This window comes from Leptonychotes weddellii, chromosome 4 (assembly GCF_054177405.1).
Source record: "Leptonychotes weddellii isolate Sample4059 chromosome 4, ASM5417740v2, whole genome shotgun sequence".
Taxonomy (NCBI): domain Eukaryota; kingdom Metazoa; phylum Chordata; class Mammalia; order Carnivora; family Phocidae; genus Leptonychotes; species Leptonychotes weddellii.
The window spans coordinates 144,421,356-144,434,045 of NC_138372.1; the positions used below are offsets into that span (position 1 = coordinate 144,421,356).

Consider the following 12,690-nt stretch of genomic DNA (forward strand, 5'->3'; position numbering starts at 1 on the left):
AAAATTAGCTAATTAAAAAAATCATAGATTTATATTTACTACTATTATGTTTAAGAACAAATCAAGAAAAGTACTGTATTTTAAAATTCTAATTATGACTTTAGCTCTACAGAAATATTTCATTATTCTGTTTTGCTAATTAAAAAATCAGAGTGAATGTTACTATGTGGTATCCTATTTTGCTCAGACCCATCAAAGCTTTTTCTTAGAATTAGGCCTTTAAGTATCTGATTAGGACCATTCCTGTTTACTTTGGATAGGCAGTAGTAAAAGAAAAGGCTTTCTGTTCTTGTAAGTCCTTGTGAAAGTGAATTTATCAACTGGATAATAGGAGTAATAACACACGCCACATCCTTTGGTCACCTTGGGAAATTATGAAAAGGCAGAGTTGTAAATGTTGTGTTGTTATTTACCATATTTTGTAATTATGAATTATATACTTAACATTTGAATTCCTTGAATTAGTAATGTTTTGTGAAAGGTAAAGTGATCTTGATTCTTATGAGAAGCTTTTCTCTTCCCCTGGCATTTCTTCTAGAAATCCCCTTTATTTACTCTATCAAGATTCAACCATAGAAGCTAATGGTTTAGGAAGTAGGAGAATCATAATGTTAACCTGCAGCCAAGAAAGGTCAGAGGCAGGTTACCAATTCCTGAAGTCTGTTGCTTCTGTGATTTTACCTGTGTTTGATCACTTAATCTTTCTCAACAGGTCATGAGAAGTTTGCCAAATTAAGTTAATTACAAAAGAGAAGGAACACATTATAAATCAAGTGCTAAGTGCTTACGACAGCATTGGTATTTGCAGGGAAGATCAGTCATTTGAAAATGTATTAAGTGCTTAGATGTTAATTTGAAAATACTGTATTTTGCTAATAGCAAATGTTAATCAATACTTTAACCAGGGGCACAGGGAATATAGATATCTATATAATAAACTTTCTCTTACCCCCACAAGGAACATTTATTTAGTTAATCTGTAGTATTCAGTGACTGATAAATGATGAGAATTGTCAGTCTAGTTAGAAAACCCATTTTAAAATCATCATGGGATATTCAGCAGTGTTTCTCATACTGATTATGTGCACTATATTGAATTTAATATGCCATGAACTTGTTTTTAAATATGCAAAGATAACATTTTTAATCCATTGTATTTTGTTTTCTTTATAAAATTCAGTCCCAGTTTGGTTTTACAACTTCACAAACTAGAAATGCATATTTTAAAACATGTTTACATCATTTTAATATGTAGCAGAGTTTTATTTGACAACTCTTTACTGCAGAAACGTATCTTGTCAACTAATAATTACTGAAAAATTTTAAAGATTCTGACTTTAAATAATTTTAGAGATGTCTTGCAACTTTAAAATATTTACTAGAAATTACATTTATATTTTACTTTTGTTGAAATTGTAAATATTTGTTTAGAGGCCTGAGAAGTAGAAATGGTTCACATTTCTATAGAAATATAAATTTCACTTATAAATTATGCTTCTTATTTCATAAAAATTTTCTAGTCAAAAGAGGATAATTTTATTTTTTTAATTTATTTTTTATTCTTTTTTATTAACATAATGTATTATTTGTTTCAGGGGTACAGGTCTGTGATTCATCAGTCTTACACAATTCACAGAGCTCACCATAGCACATGCCCTCCCCAGTGTCCATCACCCAGCCACCCTATCTCTCCCACCCCCCTCCACTCCAGCAACCCTCAGTTTGTTTCCTGAGATTAAGAGTCTCTTATTGTTTGTCCCCCTCTCTGGTTTCGTCTTATTCATTTTTCCCTCCCTTTCCCTATGATCCTCTGTCTTGTTTCTCAAATTCCTCATATCAGTGAGATCATATGATAATTGTCTTTCTCTGATTGACTTATTTCGCTTAGAATAATACCCTCTAGTTCCATCCACGTCGTTGCAAATGGCAAGATTTCATATTTTTTTGATGGCTGCATAATATTCCATTGTATGCATATACCACATCTTTATCCATTCATCTGTTGATGGAATCTAGGCTCTTTCCATAGTTTGGCCATTGTGGACATTGCTGCTATAAACATTGGGGTGTAGGTGCCCCTTCAGATCACTACATTTGTATCTTTGGGGTAATTGCTGGGTCATAGGGTAGCTCTATTTTTAACTTCTTGAGGAACCTCCATACTGTTTTCCAGAGTGGCTGCACCAGCTTGTATTCCCACCAACACTGTAGGAGGGTTCCCCTTTCTCCGCATCCCTGCCAACATCTGTCATTTCCTGACTTGTTAATTTTAACCATTCTGACTAGTGTGAGGTGGTATCTCATTGAGGTTTTGATTTGTATTTCCCTGATGCCGAGTGATGTTGAGCACTTTTCCATGTGTCTGCTGGCCATTTGGATGTCTTCTTTGGAGAAATACCTGTTCATGTCTTCTGCCCATTTCTTGATTGGATCATTTGTTCTTTGGATGTTGAGTTTGATAAGTTCTTTGCAGATTTTGGATACTAGCCCTTTATCTGATATGTCATTTGCAAATATCTTCTCCCATTCTGTCGGTTGTCTTTTGGTTTTGTTGACTGTTTCCTTTGCTGTGCAAAAGCTTTTTATCTTGATGAAGTCCCAATAGTTCGTTTTTGCCCTTGCTTCCCTTGCCTTTGGTGATGTGCCTAGGAAGAAGTTGCTGCAAGTGAGGTCGAAGAGGTTGTTGCCTGTGTTCTCCTCAAGGATTTTGATGGATTCCTGTCTCACATTGAGGTCTTTCATCCATTTTGAGTTTATCTCTGTGTATGGTATAAGGAAATGGTTCTGGTTTCATTCTTCTACATGTGGCTGTCCAATTTTCTCAGCACCGTTTATTGAAGAGACTGTCCTGTTTCCATTGGATATTCTTTCCTGCTTTGTCGAAGATTAGTTGACCATAGAGCTGAGGGTCCATTTCTGGGCTCTCTATTCTGTTCCAGTGATCGGTGTGTCTGTTTTTGTACCAGTACCATACTGTCTTGATGATGACAGCTTTGTAATAGAGCTTGAAGTCCGGAATTGTGATGCCACCCGCTTTGCTTTTCTTTTTCAACATTCCGAAAGAGGAGAGTTTTAAAATCAAGTTTATGTTTTTGTAGGTTATCACACTACTTAAACATTTAAATTGGCCAATTTTGCAGTGAAATCTTAGTGTACTTCAACTAAAAGTGAAGCCTTAATGAAAATTTTATTAAAGTCCAAATTTAGAGCATTGATGAAAGAAATTAAAGACAACACAAGCAAAATAGAAGGATATTCCATACTCATGGGTTGGGAGAAAAATATTGTTAAAAGGTGCATACTGCCCAAAGCAGTCTGCAGATTTAATGCAATCCCTATCAAAATACCAATAGCATTTTTCACAGAACTAGAACAAATAATCCTAAATTTGTATGGAACCACAAAAGACCCCAAATAGCCAAAGCAATCTTGAAAAAGAAAAACAAAGCTGGAGGAGGTATCACAATTCTGGACTTCAAATTATACTACAAAGCTTTGGTAATCAAAACAATATGGTCCTGGCACAAAAATAGACACAGATCAGTGGAACAGGATAGAAAGCCCAGAAACAAACCCACATTTATATGGTTAATTAATCTTTACCAAAAGAGGCAAGAATATGCAATGGGAAAAAGACAAATCTCTTCAACAAAATGGTGTTGGGAAAACTGGGCAGCCACAGGCAAAATAATGAAATTGGACCATTTTCTTCTACCATAGAGAAAAATAAACTCAAAATGCATTAAAGACCTAAATGTGAGACCTGAAACCATAAAAATCCTGGAAGAGAACATGGGCAGTAATTTCTCTGACATTGGCCATAGCAACATTTTTCTAGATAGGTCTCCAGAGGTAAGGGAAATAAAAGCAAAGAATAAAACCCAAATTCTGTTTTATTGAAGAAAAGATATTTGATCTCTTGCTAGTGATAAAATAGATAATGTTAGCTCTCATTAGCAATGTGAAGGTAAGATTGTGATTTTGAACCTGCCATGAAATTGAACCTAATTGCATTTTTTTTTTTTTAAATTAGTTTGCAGGTCGAAGTAAGAAGGAAACCAAATACTCTCTTAAGGCAGTCGAAGACATGTTGGAAACACTGCAGATCACCCAGTCTTAAGGTTTCAAACTCTTTCACATTACATTTCACAACTGCACAATTGAACTTTCTGGCTTGTGACTACTAACTGCCTAGTGCTATTTATATACTAATTTTTTGTTAAGAGGGCAATTGTAAAGAATGTTTATATAGACCTAAAAATGCCTTTTATTGCTAAGCAGGAAGATGGAGAAAGTCCATGGAAGAGAGATTTAACAAGATTCATATTGATTGTACATCATTCTCTTCATAGCACACATATATATCTTCTTTTAAACCACAACCTGATGTAGAAATCCCATAAATAAATCATGTGATTTATTAAACTTGCATTTGAAGATTCTAGATTCTTTTTGTTACACTCAAATAGTGAATATGTTGTTTCAGAATTCAGTTTCTAATTAACTCCTTTTTGTTTGTGATAAGAAATACAGAGCATGCATTGCTGACAAGCAAAATGTTGGCAAATTATTTTGATTCTCTTTATAGTGTCAAGTTGGATTTTGCTGTGCATTCCAGTAGGCTATTGTTTTATGTGCTATAATGTTATTCTCATAAATCTTGCTTAATAATGTTCAGTAATATCTCTGTAAAATTTTTGTTTTGCCATAGGACATAATTGAGATTTTTACCAATAAAAAGCTCTAAGTTTCATGTATGCTATAATGCTATAATGCTATAACCTTTATGAAAGTTAAATTTATTGAACTTTTAAGTATTTTGCATAAAATAATATTAAAACAGACAATAGGGATGAAAGAGGTTTCAGTAGCTGAGTTATTTTTACTTAGGGAAAATAAAATCTAAACTATGTTTAAGAGCAAATTTTTACAATTCTCATATTTAATTGCCTCCTTGGTAATAATAAGAGCTTCTTTTTCCTTTTTCTCTTTTCATGATAAACAACCGTTATACTACCTTCAACAATATTTTGCATGTTTCAGTGGAATAGAAAGAACTTTGAGACACTTAGAGAACTTTATTCAGACACAAATCAGTCATTCAGGGCATGTATTGTTAGTAGTAGTTTGTAATTTACATATACAAATTACATGTTGTATGTATCACATACATGTATAATTACTTAATATAAATAGTTTACAATAGTATACAGAAACTCCTGCATACTTGTCATTGCTGGATTTAGGCAAATGGGGTTCATGGAGGACTTGACAACCTGGAAGTATTTAGGAAGAAACTATTGTCAATATCAGTTTTTTAATCTTTTGAATAATTCTGTTAGTATATTATTCTCCATATCTGGTCTCATTCTGTTATTTTGCAGTCTTTTTCATTTCATTCTGCCATGAGAAATGAGCAGATGTGAAATAACTCTCCCCATAGAAAGCTAATTCTTATCAACAAATCTTTGTTATCACAGGATGCACTCTTTTTTGCCAGTGAATTTAGTAACTGCATTTTCAACATAATCAGCCACCTCAGATTTATTTTCTATAAAGTGCTCATATATTATTCCACTACTTTATCTCAGTCTCCTATCCATCACTAGGGTAGTGTTTACTTTAGCAATTATATTTGTGTAAGGTAGTGCCTTGTATAACTGTCAGCCTAAGTTTCACTTTATTTTTCTAATTTTAATACCTGCTTGCTAAGAATTTTTTATGAAGTACATTGTTAATGTGTAATTTATAAACCTCAGTTTAAATGTACTGATCATCCTATTGTGGCAGACATTTGCCAACTGCTTTTACCGCCACTTTTTGCTTGTTAAGGTATCTTACATTGTTCAGGTAGGAGCAGAAATCCCTGCTCTTCAAGGAGATAAGGACCTTACCTTACCTCAGCCCTAGGATATGTATCATGATTGACCTAAAACAGAGGTGGTTTCATTTCTTACGGTCTGTGAGATGCCAAGGCAGAACTTTTTTCAGTTAAGGAAATATTCTGTATTTGTGCTGTCCGGTATGGTAGCCACTAACTATAGCTTTTGAGCACTTGAAATATGGCCAGTAGAACTGAGAAATTGAATTTTTAATTTAATTTAATTTTAATTTTAATAGCTGCATGTGACTCAGGGCCACCATCGTGGGTAGTGTGCAAATATCTAAAGTATGGGCATATGACCTATTTAAGGCTAATAAAATGAACAGAAGCCTATTGGGAAGGGTCTTCCTTTCAAATTAAAAAGTCAGAGCTTTGTGAAGTGAGGCTTTTTGCCTCTTTCTCCTTCAGGCCATGAGTGTCAACAACATACTTAGAGATACAACAGCCATCTTACAACTACGAAACAATAAATAGGAGAATAAAAGCTACTTTTCAGAGATGGCCTTGTAGTTAGATTAGAGAGAGCCTGTGTTCCTGATGGCATGTTGAACACCTGAACCAACATGAGCATTTGCCAACCTCTGCACTTATTACATGAGAAAAATAAACTCTTGATTAAGACATTGTTTGGATTTTCTGTTACTTTTGCCATGTATATTTCTGACTAATAAATATCCATCAGCTTTTTTTTTTTTTTTTTTTTAGTATGCAAAACTCTCTAAAATTTTGGACATGCTGGGAATGGTGTTTCAAAACGTAATGATTTAAAGTTAAGTAGACAAGTACATACAATAAAAAAAGTAATATCTTGTTGCAACTCAGCATACATTATTTAAGCCAACCTTAACCATAGGATATTACTGACTTGGAAGCAGAGGAGGATGTAGAAAAGATAGAAATGGAAAACTAGTGCTTCAGTACGCTGGGAGCATATAATTTTTATTGGTAAATATTTCAAAGAATCTTTTTTTTCTGATGCCACAATCCATCTATTCTCAAAGTAACTTTATTTTACTTTATTTCATAGAACTGTAGGATTTTAGAAGAGACTTTAAAGATGAATTAGTTATATTCCATTTTAGGATGAGGAATCAAGGTTCTGAGAAATTAAGCTCTTCTGAGACAGAGCAGGACCAGGATGTCAGGGGTTCCCAAGTCAGTGTTCTTTCTAGTATACTCTGAGGCATATGTCTATTCTGTGATATGTTCTTCCTATTTTAAAATGAGAAAAATAAGAGATATATCCAAGGGGCATTGCTTGTTAGAGCAGGGATTAGAATTCAGATTTTCTGACTTGTAAAACAGTTTTTTAGTGGAATAATAAAGTCATAATTTCTTTTTAAAGTCATAATTTCATTTTGAATTAAACTGAACTTAAACTAAATTGACCATTTAAGCTATTACTTCATGTAATCATTGTGAGAACTCTTTTAGACTATTTAGAACTACTTCGAACCTCTTTCACTTTGAACCTCTGATGTATCCTATCTCCCTTCTCACTCTTGACAAGTAACCTCTTGTTATAGACTGAATTGTGTCCCCCCAGTATTCATAAGTCAAAATCCTAACCCCCACTACCTCTGTATGTGATTTTATTTGGAGATAGAGTCTTTAAAGTAATAATTAAGGTAAAATTAGGTCATATGGGTGGGCTGTAATCCAATATGATTGGTATCTTTGTAAGAAGAGATTAGGACACAGACAACAGAGGAAAAACCATGGGAAGACAAAGAGAAGATTCCCATCTACCAGCCAAGGAGTGATTCCACAGAAGAAACCAACCCTCCTGACACCTTGATCTGGGACTTCTGGCCTTTAGAACTGTGATGAAATAAATTCCTGTTTTTTTAAGACACCCAGTTCTCTGTGTACTTTGTTAAGGCAGCCTAGCAAACTAATAGAGCTCTCCTACTATTTCACAGAGAAAAACATACCCAGTATCAGACATTTTTGTACCCGATTTCACCTCTTTTTCTCTTACAGTAGAAGCAACTAGCCCTGCCCTTTTCTGAATGATTTCCAATGATTGTCCCCCTCATTTTTTTATACTTAAGCCTTACTTTAGTTTTATGAATTTGCCATACTGCCTTCTACCATAGAACATCCTGCCTTCCCCAAAATGTCATATCATCTCTTTTCTTCACACTAGTCCTTAAACTATTTTTATTTCTTTCTTTCATTTCAACTAAATTCTTCCTATTAACACTCAAATGTGCTCATTTCATTACCTTTTTAAATTATCTCCCCTCATTTTCACAATCCACCTCCAGCTACTACCCCATCTTTGTTTTTTTTTGGGGGGGGTTTGTTTGTGTTTGTGTTTACAGCCTCATTCCTTCAGTTTTCTAAATTTGTATCTGTTCTTCCCCTCCCATTCTTTAAATTGCTCCAGTCTGGCACCCCTCTACCCTCACCATATTCCTTTGAAATGGTTTAGTTCTGTGTCACCAATCTGATGGATGTTTTCTGTTTATAGAAACTGTGTTCTGTTTATTTTATGCTGCATTGTACATTTTAGATCTGTCCATTCTGTTCCATTTTCATTGCCATCATCACCTGACTCCTGAATTACAACAGTAACCAGAAAGCTAGATTTCCTATATCTTCACTTCTCAGTCTGTTCTCCATTGCAGTTAGAATGTGACTAAATGTCACTAATAATGCCTTTATACCCTCCCCCTCATTAAAACTCTTCAGTTGTTTCCCTTTGTTGCTCTATACATGGCCTTTGAGGTTCTATGTAGTATCAGAACCAAGAAGGATGATTCAGATTCCCTGTTGTAAACTGTCTTCCTCTCCTCTCCCATCTATTTCTGAATTTAGCCACATTTAAATTCCATGGAGTTGTTAATGCTTTCTTTTCCTACAAACTTGGTACACAATCCCTCCATATAGAACAAAGCCTTCCTTGACTCATTATCTTGCTGAGGTCAGGCCCCTCTATTTTTTTTTTTCTACCTGTATTTTTTAAATAATGTTTTATTTTATAATACTTTGACTCACAAGAAGTTGCAAAAACAGTATGAAAGTTCTCTTGCACCAGCTTCTTACTATTATCTTTTTAAAAGATTTTATTTATTAGAGAGAGGGCACGAGTAGGGGGAGGGGTAGGGGGAGAGGCAGACTCCTCGCTGAGCAGGGAGCCTGATGTGGGGCTGGATCCCAGGACCCTGGCATCATGACCTGAGCCAAAGGCAGACGCTTAACTGAGCCACCCAGGGGCCCCTTCCTATTATCTTAATCACAGTATATTGTCAAATCAGGAAATCGACATTGCAGCAATACTATTAACTAAGTTACTGGCCTTATTTGGATTTCACAATATTTACATGCTCTTTTTTTTCCGTTCATAAAATGACATATGGATCCATGTAATCACCATAATCATAATCTAGAACCTAACATCACAAACTCATTCTTGCTACTTAATAGTTATACCTTCATCTAACCCTAATGACCAGCATCCACTGATTTTTTTCCTGTCACTATAATGTAACTTTTAAGAGTGTTGCATCCGTAGAATCATACAACTTATAACCCTTTGAGACTGACTTTTCACTCAGTGTATTGCCCTTTAGATCCATAAGTGTTGTTGCTCTGTCAATAGTTTGTTCCTTTTTATTGCTAAATAATATTCCATTGTATGGATGTACCTCAGTCTGGTAATCAGTTCTCCATGGAAAGACCTGAATTGTTTCCACAGCCAAGTGGGGTTTATTCCAGATATGCAAGGCTGCTTTCATATTTGAAATTTAGTGAATGCAATCCATTGTATTAAGAAGAAAATAAGAAAAATGATCATATCAATTGATGTAAAAAAAGTATTTGACAAAATTCAACCCCATTTATGATGAAAACTAATTTAGCAATAGAAGGAAGCTTCCTTGGTCTGATAAAAAAAAATCTATAAAACTTACATCTAGGGATGCCTGGTTGGCTCAGTCAGTTAAGCATCTGCCTTCGGCTCAGGTCATAATCCCAAGGCCCTTGGATCAAGTCCTGCATCTGGCTCCTTGCTCAGCAGGGAGCCTGCTTCTTCCTCTGCCTGCCGCTCCCCCTGCTTGTGCTTTCTTTGTCTCTCTCTCTTTCTCTCTGACAAAATCTTTAAAAAAATAAAATAAAACATCTAGCATCATCTTGATGAAAGAATAAATGCTTTTTCCCTAAGATTGGGAATGAGACAAGGATGTGTACTCTTATCACTTCTATTCAACATAGTACTTGATATCGTTGCTAGTGCGGTAAGATTAAAAAAAGGGAATAAAAGGCATACAGATTGGAAAGGAAGAAGTAAAGCTGTCTATATTTACAGGTAACCCGATGGTCTACATAGAAAATCCCAGGAAATCTCCAAAAACATCCTGAACTAATAAATGAGTTTTACAAGATCATAGACTAAAGGTCAACAAAAATCAATCATATTTCTATATGTTAGGAATAAACAATACCATTTACGATTGCTCAAAAAATAAAATATTAAAAGAAAGAAATCAAAGAAGACTTAAATAAATGGAGAGACATATCATATTCATGGATTGGAAGACAATATAGTAAGGATGTTAATTGTCCCCCAAATGGGCTATAGATATAGTACAATTAATATCAAAATCACAGATTCTTTGTAGCTAGAACTTTATAAAATTTATATGGAAAGCAAAGGAACTAGAATAGTCTAAACAACTTTGCAAATGAAAATAAAGTTGGAAGAATCAGACTACCAGATACTGACATGTAGCTATAGTAATCAAAACAGTGGTATTGTTACTGACTGTGTGGTTTTGTCAGAATGATAGACACAGAGCAGTGGAACAGAAGAGAGTCCAGAACAGACCCACACCAGTATGGCAAACTAATTTTTGAGACAGATGCATAAGCAATTCAATGAAGGAATTGGTCTGGGACAATTGAATATCCAGCAAATGATGTGAAAAAATTAGACATTCATAGCAGAAAGGCCCTCAACCTAGACCTCCCAACTTATAAAAAAGTTATCTCAAAATGGGTCATGAATCTGGATGTAACATGTAAAACTACAAAGTTTTTACGGAAAAAGCAGGAAGAAATTTCTTTGACCTTGGGTTAGGCCAGAATTCTTCAAGTGACAGCAAAGGTGCACTCTTTTTTTTAAAAAGATGAATAAATTGAACTTTGTCAAAAATAAAAATTTATTCTGAGAATGACCTGCTAAAAGAGATGAAAAAACAAGCCATAGATAGAAAATACTTGCAATCGTCTATTAAATATAAAGAACTTTTCAGAATATATAAAGAACTTTCAAAATTCAATAGAAAAAAAATGGGCAAAAGACTTGGACACTTAAAGAAGCTGTAGGGATGGCAAATATGCACATGAAAAATGCTCAACATCATTTGCTATTAATAAGGAAGTACAGGGGCGCCTGGGTGGCTCAGTTGGTTAAGCGACTGCCTTCGGCTCAGGTCATGATCCTGGAGTCCCTGGATCGAGTCCCGCATCGGGCTCCCTGCTCGGCGGGGAGCCTGCTTCTGCCTCTGACCCTCCCCCCTCTCATGTACTCTCTCTCTCATTCTCTCTGTCTCAAATAAATAAAATCTTTAAAAAAAAAAAAATAAAAAATAAAAAAAAAAATAAGGAAGTACAAATTGGAAGCTATAATGACATATCACCCACACCTATTAGAATGGCTAAAAACATACCCATAATTTTATGTGTTGATGATTATGTGGAGCAACTGGGAAATGTCAAATGTTTAGCTACTCTGGAAAAGTTTGTTGTATATTTTTATATTATCATACACCTTTCATTGGGAGTATTTATCACCTTGTTTATGTTTTCAGATAATTGTATCCCTCAGTAGATTCTCTAATTACAAGAGGTCAGAGACCATGCCTATATTTGTCCACTTTTTTCATCCCAGGTTCTAGCATGATACCTGCACATAGTACATATTTCTTTTAATACAAAAAAAAAAAAAACTATGCACATCTTGATATAATTTATTTAACAAATCTTACTTCCAGAAGTAGTTTAGCTTCACTTTGTTTTGTGGCAAAATAAATAATCAGAAAGTTACCCAAAAATCGAATCTGCATATCATATGAACAATATTATAAGACTGCCAGTGAGATTATATATACCATATAAAGAAAGAAAAATATAATGATTAACAATATAAACTGGAGCCATTCTCAATAAGCTGTAGAAATTCCCCAACTGTAAGGATATTGCAAATGACCAAAAGTGATTAATGGGCTATCAGAAATTTTTGTTAATGGTTCTCGAAGTATTTTTGAACTTGTTAGAAATGCAAATTATTGAGCCTCACCCAGTCTACTAAATGAGAGACTCAGGACTCTGTCCAGCAGTTTGTGTTTTAACAAACCCATCAGGTATTTCTGAAGCCCACTAAAATCTGAAAACCATTTTTCTACAGTTGACTTGGTTATTGGAAGACTGATTGGAAGAAGCAAGTGATTCTGTGGAGATTTGTATTATTTCCTTTGTTTCTTGCATTATATGTGTGTATAGTGTTCTCTGTGTTACCCTCTCTTCTGTTCCCCACCTTTTACCCCATTTCATTGTTTTTTTTTTTTTGCAACTCTATTTTCCCTTGATGCCAAAATAAAGGACTGAGGTATACAAGTATGTTTTGTATATTGAATGGAATGTGCTTGTGCTCTCTCTTTCTCTCTCAAATAAGTAAATAAAATCTTTTTTTAAAAAAGTTAAATTAGAACCATATCACAGCAAACCATTTCAGCTGCAAATGAATGAATTCCAGTGGGGTCAATTGCATGTCCACTGTTTAATATAAGAAAACAAGCATT

General features: G+C 34.5%; 1 protein-coding gene across 6 annotated transcripts in view; it reads left to right on the forward strand.

Moving 5' to 3' along the window:
• The window catches only part of EMC2 (ER membrane protein complex subunit 2), a 234,739-nt gene that overhangs the window by 40,497 nt on the left and 181,552 nt on the right, over positions 1–12,690 (forward strand). For 3 of the 6 annotated variants that reach the window (XR_014144341.1, XR_014144342.1, XR_014144343.1), the window contains exon 11: positions 4,034–4,121. Coding sequence is in view for 3 of the 6 variants with exons in the window: in XM_031032625.2 (XP_030888485.1) it covers positions 4,034–4,120 (87 nt within the window). In the remaining 3 variants the exon portion in view is untranslated. Of the gene's footprint in view, positions 1–4,033; positions 4,432–5,043; positions 7,368–7,568; positions 7,740–12,690 lie in introns of those variants that run through there. The other 3 variants (XM_031032625.2, XM_031032624.2, XM_081816404.1) reach the window with 3 other exon arrangements.